At 47.8% G+C, this 20991-nt stretch overlaps 1 protein-coding gene across 1 annotated transcript in view; it reads left to right on the top strand.

Moving 5' to 3' along the window:
* The window catches only part of SND1 (staphylococcal nuclease and tudor domain containing 1), a 550040-nt gene that overhangs the window by 448520 nt on the left and 80529 nt on the right, over positions 1-20991 (top strand). The window contains exon 16 of the mRNA XM_006861100.1: positions 5545-5654. Within this exon, the coding sequence (XP_006861162.1) occupies positions 5545-5654 (110 nt within the window). The remainder of the gene's footprint in view (positions 1-5544; positions 5655-20991) is intronic.

Below are 20991 nucleotides of genomic sequence, written 5' to 3' on the forward strand. Positions count from 1 at the left end.
TGTCACTTCTAGCCTGGACAAGTCTGCCACACACCCGCTAGCTCCCATGTCGGACACATTGTGAGTGGAGAGACTTCATTACCATGAAGGCCCCCATGCAGTGTGACTACTCACTGAGAGGGACTGAGATTCAACAGAATCTCTTATGTAGCCATTAGCTGGTCATTAACAAGAATTTGCACTTCTGGCCTCCAAAGCTGACTGACCATAGTGTTGGTGGTAATTGACCTAGTTAGTCAATCTCTTTAACTGTATAATTTTTTTAATGGAAAGATTGCTCTCCATCAGCCAGCATTTTCAGTTTGAAAAGAAGCATCCAGGATTCAAGGAGTCACCTCTTGGGTTAGGAATCTCAAAAGGGTGTAGCTGAGATGGTAGGATTTTATGGCTGGGAGATTTTGGAGAGCCTTCACTTTATAGACTAAGTATGGGAAGCGCGAAAGGCTCTACAGTTTTCTTAAGGGACAGCACAGAAACCAGGCCACAAGGGCTGACCATTCACTTTTAAGTTGGCTTGGTCGACTTCCTCATCTCAGGAAGTCCAGAAAAAGATGTGAAAAAGAATGAGGTTTTGCTGGTAGGCATGTGGGTCCACTGAACTTTAAAGGGGCCAGGGAGCTGCCTGGAGCCATGGGAGGATAGGAGTGGAATTCTGCAGAGAAGGTCTCCAAGCGGGGCTCCCACTTACTTCTGACACAACCTGTAGTAGCTAAGGGTGCTCCGGGATGTTTGGGGAGGCTGAGACATAGTATTGTTTGTTTTCATTTTTGTTTTTGAATGGCTCCTAAGTGTCAGGGCTAAGTGTGGCGTTTAGCTGTGTCTGTGGTGTCGGAAGCCCAGCAGAGCTCGGGCATCCTGATCAGCAGGCAGCGCTGTGCCCTTGTGCGCTATCAGAAATGACAGCTATTAGAGGTAATGTGCTCACTCCAGAATTATGGGCACTTCCTCAGCGGGCCAGGGAGAGCTTCTGGATCGTGGATGATCTCTCACTTCATCGGTACAATCCAGCAGCTTGGGGAGCACTTCACTGTCTACCTGCCCGTCTGACGGGGCTGTAACCACCACAGGTTCACTTTCTAAGAGCCTACCTTTCTGTCCCTAGATCTGTTTTCTCTTCATCTCCAGTTTCTTTTTCTTAAAGTCTACATTATTGATGACAAAGGCCACACCAAGGACACCAGTCTAGGAGTGCAGTCCTTGTGTGATTGAAGGCGCCCAGGGTGAGGAAGGCCCAGCAGAACCCACCTTATAGCAAGGGTCTTCACCTGGTTTTCAGCAGCAACAACTGTTTTCCGCCAAGATATTACCATTTGTGTGGTCTCCTCTCTGTTAGTGGATGGCATGTTTCTTGCCTTGGTCTCTGATCCCTTGGGACATATAAGCAAGCAAGCAAGGAAGCTGATAAGCTCTTCGTTAGGGCAGCCGTGGATCTCTCCAAGAAAACCAGCAAGGATGGGTCCATCCCTCCCTGCCTCTTTCCCCACCCATCTACACCAGTGTTTTCCAGACTGGGCTGTGTCCCTAGCAGGGTCCTTAGGTAACTCAAATCCTGGTGTAGGGTTGCATCGTAGCACCTCTCTGTTTTTCTTCAATTAAATAGACTAGATGGGAAGATTGAAAGGACCCTCTGTACAACAGAACGGCACACTGCCCGGTCCTGCGCTGTCCTCCCAAGTCTTGCCATGTTGAGCCCATTGTGGCAGCCACTGTATCAATCCATCTTATTCAGGGGCTTCCTCTTTTTTTGCTGACTCCTTCATTTACCTCTGCCAGGGATTGGTCCCTCCTGATAACGTGTCCACAGTACCTGAGACGCATGTCTCACCTTCCTTGCTTCTAAGAAACATTCTGGCTGTACTCTTCTAAGTTAGATTTATTTCTTCTTCAGAGACACTCCATACTATATTATATATTCTTGGCCAGTACTATATAATTCACAGATATCAGTTCTTCTTCCGTCTTTCTTATTTGTTTTCAGCTCTTGGCGTGTGTATGAGATGATTGAAAGCACCATGGTTTGGGTCAGGTGCACCTTCATCCTTAAAGTGGAATACCTTTGCTTTTCAACAATTTTCAGATGGCTTTGGCAGCAGATTTGCCCAATGCAACCTGGTGGTTGCTTCCATGAGCATTGATTGTGGATCCAACTAAAGTAAAATCCTTGACAAATTAAATCATTTCTCCATTCATCATGCTGTTGCTTATTGATCCAGTTGTGAAGATTTGGTTTCTTATATGTTGAGGTATAATCCGTACTGAAGACTACAATCTTGGATTCTAATCAGTAGGGGTTTCTAGTCCTCTTCACTTTCAGCAGGTAAGTTGTGTCATCTGCATATTTCAGGTTGTTAATGAGTTTTCCTCCAATCCTGGTGCCACTTTCTTCTTCATATACTCAGATTATTCACATAGCACACAGACTGAATAAGTAGTTGTATACACCCAAATGTAAATGTGGGGGAGGTGTCACAGTGAAAAACAGAAAGTGTGTACTGCACTGGTCTGCACCATTCCTCCTCACAGAGTAGCTTGCCTCAGCAGATCTCCACCCACACACTCTCTAAGGTTCAAATATGCCGCTTAATGGCTTTGTAATTTGGAACTGTTTGATCTTCATCTGTAAAATATCTATTCACCAACAGTTTCGGGCTCACAGTAAATTGTCATTTTCCTCCTCTGTTCTCTCCTGAGTTTAACTCTTTGGTCTATGTAGGGTAACTGGGCTAGACGACCAGGCACAAACAGCCACTCCTGAATACGCTTCAGTTGACAGGTTTCACTCCTTGAGTTTACTGAGCAGGGCTCATGGTCCCCAAAGATTCCAAGAGCCAAGAGGAGACTCTCTGCAGCTTCCCCATCCTCTGGAGACCTCAGAGTGCCAAGAAAGTGACAACAGACTTGAATGGAACATACTCAACCAGTGAGACCCAGAAATGCTTTGTCCCCACCAGTGAAAATGGCTTCTGTGTTCCTAGCCTTATCCCAGTTCTGTCCCCAGTTCACAGCAGCTGCCATGGGCTCTTCCACGCAAACAGATGCTGAGGGTCAGGAACAAATGGAACTTTTTTTCCCATTTTATTCTTGTTTCTGCATCAACACTTTATGTATAGTTATGTGGCAAAATAGTTCAAAACATTGTTCATTTTTCTCTTTGACAATTCTGTTTTCGCTTATTTTGCAGATATGGAATGAAAAGTGATTTTGTGAAAATCATGGACTCTCTTCCATTCTGCCATAGCCCCCATCTCTCCCTTTGGGGTTAATGTCAGGCTCGTCAGTTCTGTGAATTTATTGTTGTCTTTTAAAAAACTACGTTCCATTCCTCTTCTGCAGCCTGGCACCCTCAGCAGTCCTGCTGTTCTTCCTACCCATGTGACTTGGGGTAGGTCCTTGAGCAGTCCCAACTTTGCAAGCACGAGATAGCTGCCAAGGCTGCCAGCTCTAACTGCTCCCAGGCCGCACAGCCTGCCTTCCTGGTATGGCACGCCCACCCAGCCGTGCCTGTGATACTGTGTAGGCCTTGAGGCTCAGAGAGAAACCTCTGTTCTTGATCTTCTGAAACCCAAAGTACAGGCTCTTCCGCTTCCTAGGAGCTTTATGGTCTTGAATCTGTGCTATGACAGAAACACAAGCAGCCACCCCAAGTCCTCCAAGAGCATTGGACCATCTGGCCATCAGTGGTGGGTCCCTTCCACCCAGAGACTCCCCAGCAGGTGGTGGCAGTAGCCTGGTTACCCTGCTTCTGTGCCTCCTCATGTCTGATCTTGTATGTTTCCTTCCTGGACCTTCACTTGAGGCTCTTTGTGAATAAGGGTCCTGGTGTGGCACTGTGGATTAATGTGCTAGACTGCAAGGTCAGTTTGAGCTGCAGGGTTCAAGCTCACCAGTTGCTCCTTGTAAACCCTATGCAGGGTCTTGACTCAATGGCACTTAACAACAACTACTGTACCGGGGTGACCACCCTAGGTATGTTCCAAAGGGTTTTCCAGACTGACTTTTCAGAAGCAGATCACAGAACTGTCTTCCAAGGTATCTCTGGGTGGGTTTGAACTTGTCAGTCTTTTGGATCGTTGTTAAGCACTTCACCCTTGGCACCACCTAGGGCTTCCTCCCTGCCTTACTGCAAGGGACCAGCAGTGATTGAGGTTCGTGGGCGCTAAATGTATCCCTCCCCTTATACTGACCATGTTCTTTTCCTTAATATCAAGCCTAGTCATTTGGCCTGATAATTTATAACTGCAGTATAAATTTCTTTGAAATATTTACAAGTCTTATTCAGACATCAGAACTCAACATATCTCATTGCCTGTAACAGGTAACTGCTGTTAATGATGAATATTTGTGAATGAGTTATTCTGTAAGCAGTGTAAGTTGGTTGTTGTTGTTGTTATGTGCCGTGGAGTCGGTTCCGACTTATAGCGACCCTGTACAGGGTTTCCAAGGCTGTAAATCTTTATGGGAGCAGAAAGCTTCATCTTTCTCCCACAGAACAGCTGGTAGTTGCGATCAGCTGACCCTGAAGTTAGCAGCCCGATTCGTAACCACTACACTACCAGAGCTCCTTGTAAGTTGATTATAAGCTCCTATTTGAGACCAAATTGTCCTTGGGTACAAAGAAACATACAGGGCAGAATCTCTGTCCTCATGGCTAGTCAATGTAGTTGTGGAATCACAGGTGGCAGAGGTTTGGACCATGGGTGATTACTGAGAATGGTGGTGGTCGTAGTGATGGTAGTGATGGTGATGATGATGGTGGTGGTGGTGATGGTAGTGGTGATGGCTAAAATGCATGAACCTTTCCTTATACCTGCTGGGCTCTGTGGAGGTATTTCATATACACCACCTGCCTTAGTTCACACAGCAGCCATCTGAAATAGATACTATTAGTGCACCTTTCTTACCAGCTTTGGTGGGTCTGTAACTTGGCCAAGGTCACAACACAAGTGAGCGGCCAAGGTAGGATGCTGAGTCTGCGTCTGACTCCAGACTCCAAACCCTTCAACAGTATTCTAGCTTTGGTCTTTTGAATGAAAAACATGATGCTACTATGATCCAAAATAAAGCCAGGAGACACAGAGGGCGGAGAAATGCTTTAGAGAAGAAATTAACACCGAGTTAACACTTCCGAATTTGATGTGGAAGTCAAACAGCAGCTGAAATGTCTGGGAGGTGGTTCTAATGGCTCCCAGAGGCAGAGTGGCTGGGATATGCTTCAGTGTGTGACTCAAGGGAGGAGAGAGTCATGGAGGTAGGTGATGGGTCATGGTCGCGCAGCAAGGAGATGGCAGCTAGGGCTTTCACATACTCCCCAGAGGCTGCAGCTGAGAGCCCCTCTCCATGGTGGCTGCTGTGATGGGCTTGGTTTTCCCACTTGGGGAGAGCTGTGGCCATCCTCCACAGCTCCCACTCCCTCTACCTGAGCCTCTGATGTGAAGGGATCCAGATCACATGCCTGCCTTGCTGCCAGTGTCAAGGGCCTGTCCTTGATGGAGAGCAGACCTGGTGGCCCCTTTTCATCACATACACTCCTTTTCTCTGACACAGGCATCGAATGCCCCCGAGGAGCCCGGAACCTCCCAGGCTTGGTGCAGGAGGGAGAGCCCTTCAGTGAGGAAGCTACGCTCTTCACCAAGGAGCTGGTACTGCAGCGCGAGGTAGGACCATGCCCTTCTGGTTGCTTCTTGTCTCGGGGGAAGGCAAGAGCTTGGGGCCCACGGGGTCAGAGGCCAGTCTGTTGTGCTTCATGGCCAAGATCCATTCTGATATCTGCCCACGTCTCATTCCCTTGAGCCCTGCCTCATCGTCCAGCCACCTCCAAAGTGCTCCTCCCCCTTAGTGGCCTGAATATGTGCCAGGATCCTAATGCAGGGAGCTTACAGCTTTGCAGGCCTCCTCCTTGGCGAATGAGCCAGAGCTGCCTGCTCCAGCTGGATTTAGAAGCTTGACTAACCCTGTCAGGGGCCAATTTTCTTTGAACATTTATTTGTATCTTTGAGTAATTGCATTTTCTGTAGCGGGTTTTCTGACTTAATTTAATTGTATTTCTGTTTCTGCCTGTTGGGCTGACTCTTGAAGGCAAGTTAGGCTCTCAGCTGCTCCGGTGCCCTTCTACCTGCTCGTTTTTCTCAAGCATCATCCCCAAATCCATGTCCTCTCCAGGAGTGGGCTAGCCATACAGTCTGCTGGGAGGGAGGGGGGCACAAACAGGAACCGTGTTGGAAGGGGCAGTGCTCAGACGTAGAGCTTGGGTCAGCTTCTGTCCTCATCCTTCTGTAGTTTAGTCCATAGGATTCCTCCATAGTATGCTTGGAGCTCCAGGATTATGGACTTCCTAGAGCTTGTCTGTTCCAAGAGTCTGTCTACAGCCATCGCACCCTAAGCGTGCCCAGTCTTGTCTGTTTCATAGAGCTGTATGGATCTTTGAGATCAGATGTATGGACTTGTCTGAGTGGTATCTGATGATACAAGTACCTGCGCATAATCGTCAGCATCTCTTGCCTTGATTTGATCACCAGCAAACTTGTTGGGTGTGAGAGATGCAGGAGTAACTGGCCCACGATGCTTGTGTTTGGCGGCCCTGGCCTCCGCAGAACCAGTGCTTTCCATTCCTGACTAAGCAGAGTCTTCCTGCTGCTGGCCTCCACGTCTCTGGGATTTCCCTAGCACTTGCCTTCTCGTTTTGTGAAAGCAAGTGGTGTGGCAAAACAGCAAATTCTCACTTCAAGAAACGTTGAGTTTCAGTTCCCAAGCATCACTTGCATATTGCATAGCCTTTGTCTGCCAACAAATGTACAGTTAGTTGATCCTATTGTCACCATCCTCTGTCTATTTTATTTTTGTTAAGATGCGTTTGTGTTTGTGAAATCCTATATTGGTATGCAACTTGCCCGAATCCCCAAATCCCCCATTTATATACACAATGTAGCTTGAAGTTGTAATAATGAAAAATAGCCCCCAGCTAGAGAGACATTTCAGGACTCAAACCTCCAGTATCCCCATGTGGTGGTTGTAATTTTGGAAGTAATATGGGGTTGGGACAAATGTTGAGGACTTCCCCAGAGTTCCCCTCTGACCGTGCGGACCTTTGGAGATGGCAGGTTGAGTCCATTCCAGTCTAGGATTTAAAGACTTTACAGCTTTGGGAGCACCGGCCATCACTAGATTGCCTACAGCACTGGCTGCCAATGCTCTTGTCCCTCCCAGCTTTGCCTCCCACTTCTCCATGGCCATCCGCCTGTGTTTTGCATCTCCTGCACAACCTTTTCTCTTTCTGCTTTAGCTCTTTGTTTCCCAGCCACTTTTCTTCTGCTTATGTTTCTGGCCCACTGGTGATTTCCAGAAGCCCAATAGGGCAAAGAATACTGACCACTGAGAGGCCTGGGTGGCCCTTTCCTCTCTCGGCTGTGGTGACCTTACCTCTGTCCGTATATTTGTTGATATTTGACTTCAGAAAAAGATCAATTTTTGCCCCTCACTTTTGATGCCTCGGACACATGAGTGAGTTTACAGAACCTTAACTGCAATCCGAAGTTGATATTTAACTTTCTTGTTTGTAGTGGCCAGTCTGTCCTAGCTCTCTATCGGGGTGGAGAACCTTTCTGCTTTTTTGTTAGTTGATTAAATGATTATTTGGGCTGACTGTTTGTCTTTGTCCAGCAGACAGGAGAATGTGCCCTAAACTAAGGATGAGTTGGGGTGTTGACTGAAGGAACCAGTTGTAACTAATTCACTTTTGTTTTGCTATAGGTTTATTGGTTTATGTTTCCCTCTGTGTTACTTTCATATTTTTATTCTCTTGTCTTATGGAATGTTTCTCTTTGCCCCGCACACGTGTACACACATGCACACTCCGCCTCTCAAGGGGATCCCAAAGGGGAGAAGGTCTAATGTATTATCATCAAATTAGATGCAGAGTTCCTACCCATCCTGAAGGGGAAGCATGATGTGATTGCCCTAATGTGGGTCCACTGCCTCTCACTCCTTGTATGATCACCTTGGGGGTGACCTCTGCTAAACTGTGTGTCCCCTGTGGTACAAGCCACAGTCAGTGATGGCCACAGTCAGTGCGGACCACACTGGAGCCTGGTGTTGGCACCTTCTGTCTGTTCTCTTGACAACCAGATTTAGCTCAGATGGCCGGGTATTCTGAGGATGTGACTTGACCCTGCCCACCATCTTTCTGAAAGTTTTATTGATAAGATTTTATTGTTGGCCAGGAATTCTCTCCCAGCTGCATGCTTTTTTCTGTTACTCTCAATGGGTATTATAATAGGGGAAGGGAGATTCACACAGATTTCTCACAGGGACACTGGGGCTGGGTTGGACTCCTGCACATGATCCATAGACTGACTTGAGAAGAATCTAGAGCAGGGTGGGGACTGTGTCGGAACCCTGCCAGGAGGAGGACAGAAAGCTGCCAGGCAGGGTGCCTGCGCTGAGAGGGGACGCCATGTTTATTCAGTGCGTTGGCTTGACTTGGACTAGTCAGGGCAGAAATTCCTGCCTCTGTCTTTCCTCCGTCTCAAGCGAAGAGAGAATTACGTCCCTGTCCATTTCCTTATGTGGAGTCTGCACAGTGTCAGATAAGTCTGTTCTCAACATGTTCAACCGCAAGGTGGAGGGTGGGAATGGCCCCCATTTTCTCGGGACCCTAACCCTGCCTGCCGTCAGTTTGTTTACAGTACCACTCGGCAGCAAAAGCTGCTGCGGTTTCTGACCATCTCAGGATCCGTCTTCCTGAGTGTGTCTGCTGCCACCTTTCACTGCATTTTGTATTTTCTTCCATATTTCTACATGGTGCTGCTTCTCAGCCTTTGTTCTGTCTCCTGAATTCGTAGTCTGGGTACTGCTAGCTCCAGGGCAAGAAGAGGCTGTGACCTTGAAGCCCAAAGCAGCCCAGGGTCTTAGCATTTACTTATACTCAAAGTAGATCCCATATGTTCAACATTTCTTCCCAGCCTGACTCCATTGGTGCAAAGCAGGGGTGGGCAAAATCTGGCCCACCACCTGTTTTTATAAATAAAGTGTTATTGAAACAGCCACACCAATTCTTGAATGTCTTTCTCTATGGCTGATTTCACACTACAATAGCAGAGTCGAATAATTGCCACAGAAACTTAAGGCCCACAAAGCCATAAATATTCACTATCTGTCCTTTACCAAAAAGTATGCTGTTTAGATCTATGCTGAACTGAGTTTAAGTCCGAAGATAATAGGTGTGGTCTTGTTGTAATCCTGGAAATGAGAACAGGCTCTCATGTCCCCTGTCATTGAGGCCACACCATGTAGAACCATCGGGTCTGCTGCTTTAGCTGTGATGGGGAGTGGTGAATATCATGTGACACCTCCGCGTGCCCCCAACATACAGCTGCCTCTGTCAGGTAATTCTCTGCCTTGCTGCCCAGGACGGGGAGATCTGGGGTCATTTTTCAGATGGGCGACTGTACCCATGGCTAGCACTCCAGCTCTCATGTGGTCCTGGGAAAGCGCTTCTCTCCAGCCTTGGAATGCCTGGTTCATACTTGGATCCAACATGCCAAGCCACCCCTCTTTGTGGGGCCATTCTTTGGAATAAAACAGAGCCACTTGGGATCTCGTCACACATCTTGCTGAAGGCCAGCTAGGCCAAGCTCACTGCTGAGCGCTGTGATAGCTGCTCTGTTGGAAACCCTGAACCTTCAGCATGGGGTCTGTAGGCTCAATGCCTCCACAGTTCCAGACTGTAGGAAGGGCGGGGTGGGGGCTTGGTGATTGTTCCCAAGGTCTTTCTTGATGACCCTATGTCCTCTCAGAGAATTCAGAAGTCACCCTTTGTTGTGCCCTGACCTAAATCTCTTTTCTCTTGCTGACATCTGAGGGCAGCCAGCCGCCTGGGGAGCTCACTGTGGGAGATCCTGGCAAGGCCACAGTCTTGGATCCCCTCTGGCTCCCACCAACCCTGCTTTGTAAAAACACTCAGAAAAGCGCACTACAAGCAACTGTGCTGTTTGAAGAAAATGTGTTTTATGTTTCAGGGGAATGTGGACCCCGTGGTGACTGTTGGTGTGTGTTTGCATGGAGCAGGGAACCAAGTCTTGGAATAAATGATAGTGCCCGTCTCCTTCAGGATAGCTCCACATAGGCGGCTGCCTGCTGGACAAAGATACTGTCAAGCAAGCAGGTGAAAGTGGTTCTGAGTCTGTACTCCTCCAGCCCTGGTCTTCTCCCCACATTTGCCCACAAGTACTGCGGTATGTGGCTGCTCAGCCCTTGCTTGACCCATATGGCAAGCAGGGGATCCTTCAAGCCCCAGGGAGACCCGAGAGGACACAGGACACTGTTGCAGAGATAAGCAGAGAGCCTCTCCCATGGTAGCCCTCACTGATCTGCTTCTAAGGACCTGCTGGAAAAGCAAGCAGGCTGTCTGGCAATTGGTTTCATTTGTTTGCACAAAGGCACCTTATTCTGGATAATCTCAGTCACTGCCCAGGAAGGAGGGAATAACACATCAGGGCCGGCCAGCTTCTTAAACAGTCTTCCTGTCCCTGGAGGCATTAAAGGCCATTTGGAGTGAGGCTTCTCCCACCTCCCCACACTCTCCTGGCAGTTCATCACCCATCACCGGCCTCAGAGTTTAGGCAGCTTGGTTTGGGACTGTTTCCTTTAGGGGGGAGTTCAGAGAAGAACTCGTCTTAATGATCCACCTACATTTGTACAGTGGTTTGTAGTTTAAAATGCTTTCATACACAAAATTCCATTTTTGGCTCACAGCAGACCTGTAAGAAAAATAGGATCCATTTCCAGAACCTGTAGCATGGTGACCCACCCACTTCTCTTCACAGAACCACTTGTAAGATAGACGCTGGAACTCTGGTATCTGCATTCCAAATCAGGGGCACTTTCTCCCCAAATGTAGTATTTTTGCTACTAGGTCATCATTGTTTTAGTCTTGTTTTATCCTTTCTTGGTCCTAGAATATCTGAAGGTCCACCGTTGACTGGGCAGTAGTTCGTCTTCCATTAAGAGTCACTGGTTTTGATTCTGCGTGTCCACAGACTACAGGGTACCGAGAGGACTCTGCTCCTGTCTCAAGTTTTCTGTCTTTTGATGGCCCAACCCCTCCTTCATCTGCTGCTTCACTTTCGTGCAGCTCAGCTCTACCAGCTGCTCCTCAGAAACCCTATACAGGGTCGCTGTAAGTCGGAACCAGCTTTACGGCACTTAACAATAACAACAACAGCAGCCTTTTGTGTAGTGATGGCTGGCTAACTTCTCTTGCTTCCTTTCAAGCTGATCACATGCACCCATATTTCTGTTTCTGATCTTTATTAACAGACAGAGCTAACTGTACTGTCTAGAACTGTGTACCTTTCCTTGCCTTTGGAATACAGTTTCCTCTCGTTGGTGTACATGCCTTCCTGACGACCTCTGCAATCTCTCGTCTCCTCACTCCTCTTTAATCATGGGTTCTTCATCAGAACTGGCCTGGTAGCACTGGCAGTCCCACAAGTTTGTCAGCTGCCTAGTCTTTCTCATCTGTTAGGTCAACTTGTCTCTCCAGCCATCCCTAGCCTTGTTTGGCCTCTTTCGTTAAGGTAAGATGTGTCCATTCAGATACACTTTCTTTTCCAGGAAGCTTTCCCTTGTTCTCCCTTCCACTGACCCCACAGCATCCTGTGTGTACATCCATGCCCTCACCAACTGTACCCAAAGGATCGATCTGTGCACTGGTCTTTCCCCCCTCAAGGGTTATAGGCTTCTCAAGACAGAACCAGGGGGTTTCATTTTGTGTTCCCTGTGCCTAGTAAGAGATACTCAACAGATACTTATTAAGCCCACTAATTGACTTCTGTGAGGTTTCAAGAGATTGGGAAGCAGACCTATCTTTCATTAACCTTTTAAGGTTCTTTGGGGAAGCTCTTGAAGCTAAGCATTTATGGTGGCGAGCAAAGGGCTTTGGAGCATTGAGCTGCTGATCCAGGTCCTACTCGTTGAAAAAACCAAGAACCAAGACCTGACTGTGTACTTACTAGGTGACTCTCGCTTCCTTGGGTTCTTCCAACCTGTCCAACCAAGATCCTTGCAAGCAACGAGATAGGATATACAAGTGTTCTTATTGTTTGTAACTACAGTGCTCATGTACAAAACAAGCGCTCGTGTTCCTTCACCCGATGCCCCAGTCAGTGTAGGCTGCTTGTCTCCATCCCCTCATGGTTGTTTCCCGTATCCTCTACTTTGTTGTCTCAGGTAGTTAAATGAGGTGAAAAGCTTATTTTACAGTTCAGGGCAACAAATTCCTATTTGGAGATGGGTTATAAGCCCCATGTGAATACCAGTCTGCTACCTACCCACTGGAGTCCTGGTGTGGCGCTGTGGATGAATACGCTAGACTGCAGTCAGTTTGACCCACAAGGTCGGTGGTTCAAGCTCACCAGCTGCTCCTTGGAAACCCTATACAGGATAGGTATGGGTTGGAACCAACTCGATGGCACTTAACAACAACAAACCTAACCACTAACTGCCACTACATTTCTAGGGTTCCTGGTCTTTTCCTTCCTGGTGCCTAAAGACCCAAAAAGAGAAGCTTCAAATTCTCTCTCAGTAGATCAAAGTGAGGACCAGGGGAATACTATCTTGTAGTACCCCCTCCTTCTTGTCCCTTCCTCTGGATGCTGAATCTCCCTTCTCAGCTTCTGAAGTCCTAAGGTAGCTTGGTCTCCACTCATCAGTGACTTTCCCCAACCAAGCATGCTTAGGAGCATGTGGTGATGGGTACCAACAGCCTGCTGGCTCCAGTGGGATTCCTCCCCTAAATCTGCCACCTCAGCTAGGCTCGTATCTATTTCCCTAGTCTTGTGCTTGTAACTTTCATAGCCAATCAAGCATAGAATTGCATCCATTCTTCTCAAATAGCTACCTACCAGACCTAATTTTTCATTGGCTTGGCTGAGTGTTACTTTGATAGGCCTCACTGCCCTCCAGAGACCAGTGCCCAACAAATCCAGGCTGGCTTTTGGAGCTGGGGTAGAGCAAGACATGGTTTGGGAGCCTCGCAGATTTTACCTCCTTGGGACATGTGAGAAGGCCTCACGGATGCTAATTCTACCTCAGGGAAGAACATCCTTCTTAGCAGAAACATCTAAATCCTTCTCCTGAAGTTTACTATTGTAAACTCTTCCTTGAGAAGCCTTCAGGTTTTCTCTGCTGGTTCAATTTGTTTTTCTGACAATTTGTTGTCTGTTTTTGTTTAAAGGAAATGAGAGTTGTGCTCCTTGGTCACAATTTGAGTTTCTTCCCCCCAAGTAGAAGCCTGGGCAAACACTGTCCCTGGCATATACTGTTCCTCTGGGCCAGCTTTAGTTCTGACCCAGATCCATACCAGTGTACAGGTGTGAGAGGCTCAGCCCTGTTTTTCTCTTGCATCTTTCCACGAGGCTGGGCCACAGCTCTAACTTTGAAGCTCATCTAACTTGAGGCCTCATGGTGAGGACAGTGGGCAGTGACTACATTTACTGCTCCACTGTACTCAAGCACAAGGTCAGGGAGATCCTTCAGACAGCCCTGCTGAGCAGCCTCTCCGCCCCTGGCATGTGGTACTGCCTGCCTCTCAGGCATGAAGTGACAGCTTTTATAAGCCATCCTTGCAGAAGACAGCTATTGCCAGGCTGCTCAGCTTCCTGATCTGTTATCCTGGCCTGTGACCCAAGCCAAATGGAGAAATGCTATCAGGAGGAAGAAACTGCTGGGCTCTCAGAAGTGAGGCTTGTGCTAGGAGAGCTGGGTGCCATTTATATTCATTTAGCTCTCTCAGATGCCCCTGGTAAGAGCAGTTCCTGGTTTCTCTTACCTCTTTAATCATCCTGAATAGTGCCTACTTTCTGAGCTTTGGTGAGAGTTTTCTAAAAGGAATGGAAGCTAGTATTGATAATATAAGTAACAAAGAACTAAAGAAAATCAGCTCAGAATGTTGGTCTTCCAGGTGAACTAATTTATTATGAAGCCTGCCCACTTCCTTCAGGAAGCGAAATTGGGAAATGTTCTCTCTTTCATTAATGCCTTCTTACATGCAGATTGTATATTCTTTCCAAACTGAAAATGACCTCATACAGATCCACCCAATATCTGTTTCCAGAAGAGCCTCCCAAACAGGACCCCAACACACTGGCCAACACCTGTGTTGACTTGAGTGTGGGTTCAGGTGCTGGCATGTTTGGGGTATCTTTGAACCTCATTCCTCCCTGTTGTGTCTGCCCTAACTACTCCCAGCCACGCCCATTGTCTGAATGTTAATCATTTCCCCTTGGAATTACATAATTGAACTGATTCCTTTTTAGAACATAGAACATGGGCAGAGAGTAAGCAGATTGTAGATTGCACTTGACTTCCAGGTAATGCTAACATCCTCCTGGTGCCTCACATGTGACTCCTCCAAGGACACAGGAATAACAGTACTGGTCGATGAGCTGACCTCAACCTTGCCCTCTTTTGCCATTAACACGCTCCCTCCCTGTGTCTGTTGCTGAGGACTTCTGTTCCAAACCGGCTGAATTCATGAACTTGTACTTGCCACTCCACCCGGGACCGTTTCTGGTCAGCTGAACTTCAATAGATTTTGAAAATGAAAGTGACCAATAGTCTATTGTGAATTGCTGCGGTGTGTGAAATAAGATTATGAGCAAGCTTGAGAATTAGCAACATAGACACCCTAACCTCACCTGGATTGCAGAGCACGTGTCACATATTAACCAAGAATAAGCTCATTCTTAGACCCCTTTCCAGAATGGTTTAGGTTATCTTTGCCACTTAACAAAAACTCAGTAACATGTGGCGAATCAACCTGAGTTCTCATTCCAGCTTCACCATTTACTTGGTTAACCTTGGACATGTTCTTTAGCCTCTAAACCCAGGGCAAGCTGATGCATAATAGAATTTAGTGTGAATGGTCCCCCAGGGTTATGAAATGCAGCAGTCCTGCCAAACATCAACTGCCTCACCTGTTTCAAGAGTGCTTTCTCTGTAGGACTGTGTATGTGTGTGTTCGTGTGTCTATAGACACACATATGCAGTCATCTATTATCCGCCATACATTCTGTAAAGTAGAACTGCATGGTATTTGGATGTTGGTGCAAATACACTATTACACACAGGCTCGTTGTTAAGTGTTGTCGGATTGGTTCCGAGTCATAATGACCCTTTACAGAGTTTCTAAGAAGTGGCTGCTGGTGAGTTTGTGTCTCCAGATTCAAAGCACGTTGAGTTCATTCATTAGTCTTTTAGGTGAATTTGTACCTAAGTCAGAACAGTTGGGTACATTCATATCTAACAGTTTGTCAAATGGTTGTCTTAGTATACAGTATACCTTTCCTTGCATAAAAAATGAAACACTTCTAGCTCCACTCAGTCATCTTTAACATAATAATACAGTGATAATAATGTTTTGATACATGTTGTGAAGTAACTCCTTTGTTATCACAAGCCAGTGTTATGTACCTTGAGGTTTCAATATAATCGACTTGACAGGGTTAGATGTATCTGTGGTCAGACCTTGCTGGTACGGATGTTATGCAGCATGTGGCTGTGTGTATGTATTCATGTAAATTACCCAACACAAAACCTGGGCAGTATTGAACACTCAGTAAACAACTTGCATCATCATTTTTATTATTAATGAAAACTCAGAATTTAGCTACACTCTAGGATTAGAACTTCAGTGGGGATAAAAACACTCTCCTGGAGTAGGGAGGTGGGAAAAATATAGGAATGTGTGTGTTGTATGCCGCATTCCTCATGGACTTCATGCAGAACAGTACTAGGACCCCCTACCTACGAGGCTCTGCTATGTGCCCGCCCACCCCCACTCTTGCCCCTCACCACTACTCTGGTTTGGGTTTCAGAGGCTACTACTAGCAAGGGAATGAATGTGGCACTTGAATTACAGCCTGTCTGCCCACTCAGTCTAAGTTCTCAAATGGACATTAGTTTAAGTCCCATCAAGGTTCTGCGTGTCTCTACCAAGTAAGTTAAAAGATAGGATGCTGCTGCCTCTGGTCCTGCATGACTCAACATGGGAGAAACTCCTTCCTAGACAGCATCGTGTTCCATGGAAAAGCAAAGGTCTGGAGGGGTAGTGCCCAAGATCCCGAGTCTGTGCAGGGAGCTCCCCTAGGTGTGACTCTGGGCTGATGAGACCTACCATGGCCAACAGGGGAAGGCAGGACCCATAGGAGCCCCACAGACACCTAAGACCTAAGGGCTGAGTATCTCCACTGCTGTTACCTCTTCAGTTGAATAACTGTACAACCATGGCCCAGGGCTTTGATAGCAGTGCTGCAACCTTATGTGAGACAATACAACAAATAACCCATTACCACTGATTGGATATGGATTTGGGGCCTGGCCACCTGCCATTTTGTAATTTTAGAATCGGGTCACTTTCAGACTTGGAAGATGCCTTATAGAAGGGTACTGGTGTTTGCTCAATGCCCATTTCTTATTGTCATCCCGCTTCACGGCTTTTCTCCCCACCTCCTGAGTGTAGAGCCAGTCTCTTGGTCTGCCCGGCAGAGACGGCCCAAGCCCATCCGTCATAAGCTTACAGGGCTGCAGACGTGGCCATTTCTAAATGCCCAGGGTGCACTTAACCACTTCCTCCTTCTAATCTCAGCACTTCTACTCTAAACACATCAGCAGCTTTGTAACTTGCGTTTTATTTTGCCCTTCGTTTTTGGCCCTTCAGGTATTTGTGGGAGGAAGGTAGGCAAGCTGTGTTGTCCCTGGTTCCTGAATTACACAATTGTACCGAGTCATTGTCTCGGGGGCTCATTTGTACAGGAGCACTGGGAGCCTCCTCAAGGCTCTCACTGTGTGCACACACAGGTTCTTAAGGTGGGATTCTGTTTCATATTTTATATGTGACTACTTGCCTTCATTTTACCATCTACAAAATGGGGACACTTAAGTTCTGTTCGGCCTTGAGAAAGCTGAAAGGATTGTCTATGGAGGCCCTCGGCTTGCTTGAGTTTGACACATATAGAAGTGTGGTGTAAACTTCCTGAGGGAAGAGACCCCCATTATTCTCACCTAGTAGAGAAGGGTTGCCGACGCCAAGTGTCTATACAAGCTGAGGGGCTGCTGACCCGGTGAGGGACTCTGGCCATGCCGGTGGGCCTGGACCCGAGCTCTGCCCAGTCTTTGCCCTGTTGAACTAACACTCCTCCCTTTGTCCAGTTTCCCTTTGGTCTCTGCTATTGAATGTGGCAGTGGCATTGCCTTTCCGCATCCTGAGCTCCTGCTGGTTTGTTTCCTGGTGAGCAGGACTGAGGGGCTCTCTCACTCTGCCGAGAGCCACAGTCCTGAGATGAAAGTGAAACTCAGGCACTGAATTCAATGTCTTCCTGGGAAAAGGGGCCACATCAGATTGCTTGAATGTGCTTTTTGTCTCTTTTGGCCCAGAGTTAAGATCCGTCCTCTACCACTCTACTCTGGCCCTGGCCTATGGTCTTCTTGGCCTGTCTTTTCAGAGGATAGGCCTCAGCCACAGAGCCATGATCTTTCTTACAATCAAGATTAAAGCAAGGCAGCTTCAGCCTACCTGCTGCCTGTCCAGTTTTTCTTGGGGCGTGACACAGGGGTGAGGCTAGCGAGGCATAGCTAGAGATTGGCCTTGAAGCTTTGGATACTTACTTTCCCATCCAGAATTAATTTCAGTACCCCATCCCAATGCCATTAAAGTATGGCAGTTTCAGAAGTGCATGGGGACTTGGATCCATGTTGTTGTTGTTAAGTGCCATCGAGTCAGTTCCGACCCATTGCAACCATGTATAGGGCTTTCGAGGAGTAGCTGGTGGATTTGAACTGCCAACTTTTTGCGGTTTGCAGTCCAATACTTATCCTACAACACACACCAAGATTCCATGTCGTTGTTGTTAACTGATGTCGAGTCAATTCCAACTCATAGCAACCCTGTATAAGGTTTCCTAGGAGCAGCTGGTGAGTTTGAACCACCGACCTTAGCGGTCCAGTGCTGTATCCCACAGCACCACACCAGGACTCCATAGCACCTCCTGATATCAAGCTTCTAGCCTTGCTTTAAAAAATGCCACGTGGCTGCACCCCATAGCCTTGATAATCAAGTAACGCAGTGGGAGACACAAACACTGCTCACAGCAGCCCCCGAAGGTGGGAGACAGGGCTCTTCATGCCACCACCATCACAGCACTCACAAGCCTGTGGACCACCCAGCGCCTGGAGACTGACTACAGGACAGAGCCCCTCCTCACACCGCCCAGACTTCCTCTCCTCTGCTCTTCCTCTCTCATTCTTCCGCCCTCCCCTTGTGTTTCTGTAATTTGTACAGTATCGTTGAGAGGTGTTGAAGAGATCAATATCAATTCACCTTTTCCTTTATTGACTGAAGTGACGGTGAGGAAAAATGGCAGGCAGCACCAATCCCTGCCCCACCAAGCCACCAGGCCGCTCCCTCTGTCTTAGCTTGCAGATCTTCAGTTGGGATTACTTCAGCTGCCAGGCGGCTTTAATGAGAGCCACTGTGTTTGGCTCCTGTCATCAAAGCTGAGTGAGGCAGGAAACTGCAGGTCATGAGCAAGTACGCTGCTGTGGAGTGGAGCCCGTTTGATGCTCTGGGGCTTTCTGTGAGGGGGTCGTTACATGGGCTGTATGCTCACAAGGAGGCAGCATGGCATCAGCCTCTGGACATTGCTGCCTCCTCCTTGATTCTCAGAAGGGCACAGGCTCCCTTTATTGTGTTTTCCCTCAGAATGTAAATTCAGTGTGCTGAGTGAAAAGTCCATGACCCTCTTGAACTGGTGCCAGTTTTGCTGAAGGTGCAGAGTTTTATTGGTCCCTTCTTGAGCTCACCCAGGGTCGGGACTGAGTGGAGGGTAATGGAAGGGCTCATACTCACAGGGGGTCCATTTCTACCAGGGGACGAGGAATAGAGACTGTTCTTGTGAGCTTCTTCCTCAGCTCTAGAAACAAGCAGGGTATGGGAGTGTGTGTGGGAGGGGGAGTCTTCCCCTACACACTGGGGGCCTTTGACTCCCACTGAAAAGCTGTGAGGAGCCTCCTCTACCCCATCCCCACCCCCATTTTGACCTTTCAGAGTCCACACACCAAAGAGCTCATTTCGAAAACTCTGTATCTTTTTATCTAATCGCTTTTCCCACATTTATTTCTCCTTCCACCTATCCCTTCTTGAATGACAGCTATTGTAGTAATTCACTTACCTGGGGGGAAGACCAAGAGGGCTTTTAGAAGGGGCTTCACGCTGAAGGAACTGGGTTACCCCAGCTGCTGCCTCTCCGCCATGTCACCTGTTTTGAATCGTGTTGTTCTGTAATGCACACACTTGAACAAAGCACGTCCTGGAAGATGGAAGATGACCCTGCTGCGTGTCCTCTCCCTCCCAGCAGAGGGAGCCACTTACCTGAGTGGGTTCCCAGAGTGGGCTGTACCCTCAAGAAGTTGAAGGTGCTGAGTGTAAAGCCAGGTGCAGGGCCAGCTTAGGCTTCTTCAGTGGCCACTGGATTGAGGCCCCCATCTCGGGTGCCCTTTCCCAGTAGAAACCCCACGTCATTGTGTCAAGTAGCTCTGCGGTCTGCGGATGCCAGAACTGGAGAAGGCAGTCAGCGCTCTGTGAAGCTGCTTAGTTCCATGTGGAGCTGTCAGCAGAACGATTGTTCTTTTCCCATGGATCATTAATAAACCATCCTGGCCCGCAGAGGAAGTCATGCACAATTCCATCACCTTCCCTGGCTTTGGCGGACAGATCTTCCTCCTTTTTCAGTCTATAGCTTTAAAAATGGCTGGGTATGAGGAGGCGAGGGGCAACAAGTACCCAGTTCCATCTAAATGGGAAAGTGGTAGCCAGAGAGTGGAGAGTTTAAGGCTGACCATGGGTAGGAAGTACTAGTGACTTGGTTTGCAATATTTGCAGAAAACTTCAGATCGGGCCTGATTTGGAGCCAAGGCCACTAGTGTAGCAGGTAACAAATGGTCCCACCCCGCCACTGGGACCTGGCCACACCATCTTCTTCCTTCAGCCTGGGCAAGGCGTGCGTGGCCTCAGTACAGAAAGCCTTTCTGGTTTTTCAGAAACTTCTTTTTTAGGTAAAGATGGAGGAAAGCAAAGCCCATGTAATAGGGGAAACTCAATTTAGTTAGACACATTTCCCTGACAAACAACCGCCAATAGAGCTTTTCCTTTGTTGACTAGAATAATTAAGAATAGAACTGTACAATTCTCCATAGAGCATTGAATGCAAAAAAATAAATTATGAATAGAAATGAGCACAACCCATTCGACCCATTCCGTTTCCAAGGATTTGCGTATACCGCCTCATACTACTCAATTAAAGCATGTGATCGCTGGACAAATGCTCGAGGTTCTCTGTGTCAATCCAAACATGTCCCAGGAGCTGAGGAAGTGGAGGCCTGAAGAAGTTCATTCCTGGGGCACATTCACATTGTTCTGTGATGCACACACTTCCACAAAGCAAGCCAGGAAGGTCATCTGCCTGCCTGCAGCCCCTCCTGGTGGCCTGGCAGATGACCCTGCTCAGCTATTCCAGGAGAGCTGAGACTCCCATCTCCATAGTCCTGTTATATATATTGATCTCACCCTTAAATCCCCAACAGTGTCCACCAGCTCATCACCCACTTAGTCACAACTGGAAAATCCACCAGAGGCAGACAGAAGAGGTAACCCAGTGAATTTGCTTAAATGGTGGTGTTTTCATGAGAGGAGGGTGGGAGGCTAAGATGGGGAGGAAGCACCCAGGACCGACCTGTGGTTCGTCTAGAAGGGACTCTCTGGTAGGACCAGGGGTGCAGCACTCAGGTTGAGAAAGCACTTTAGCGGGAACTGCGCAGGTGCCTGACAGGCCTGCAGCTTCCCAGTGCTTTTCCTGACTAGAGATCCCAGCAACACTGTCTGTATGCAGGAGAGACGCTGCCGAAGGAGGGCAGCATGCTTCTACGTTACCTGACGTCCCT

The sequence above is a fragment of the Chrysochloris asiatica genome, unplaced genomic scaffold (genome assembly GCF_000296735.1).
Source record: "Chrysochloris asiatica unplaced genomic scaffold, ChrAsi1.0 scaffold00041, whole genome shotgun sequence".
NCBI lineage: Eukaryota > Metazoa > Chordata > Mammalia > Afrosoricida > Chrysochloridae > Chrysochloris > Chrysochloris asiatica.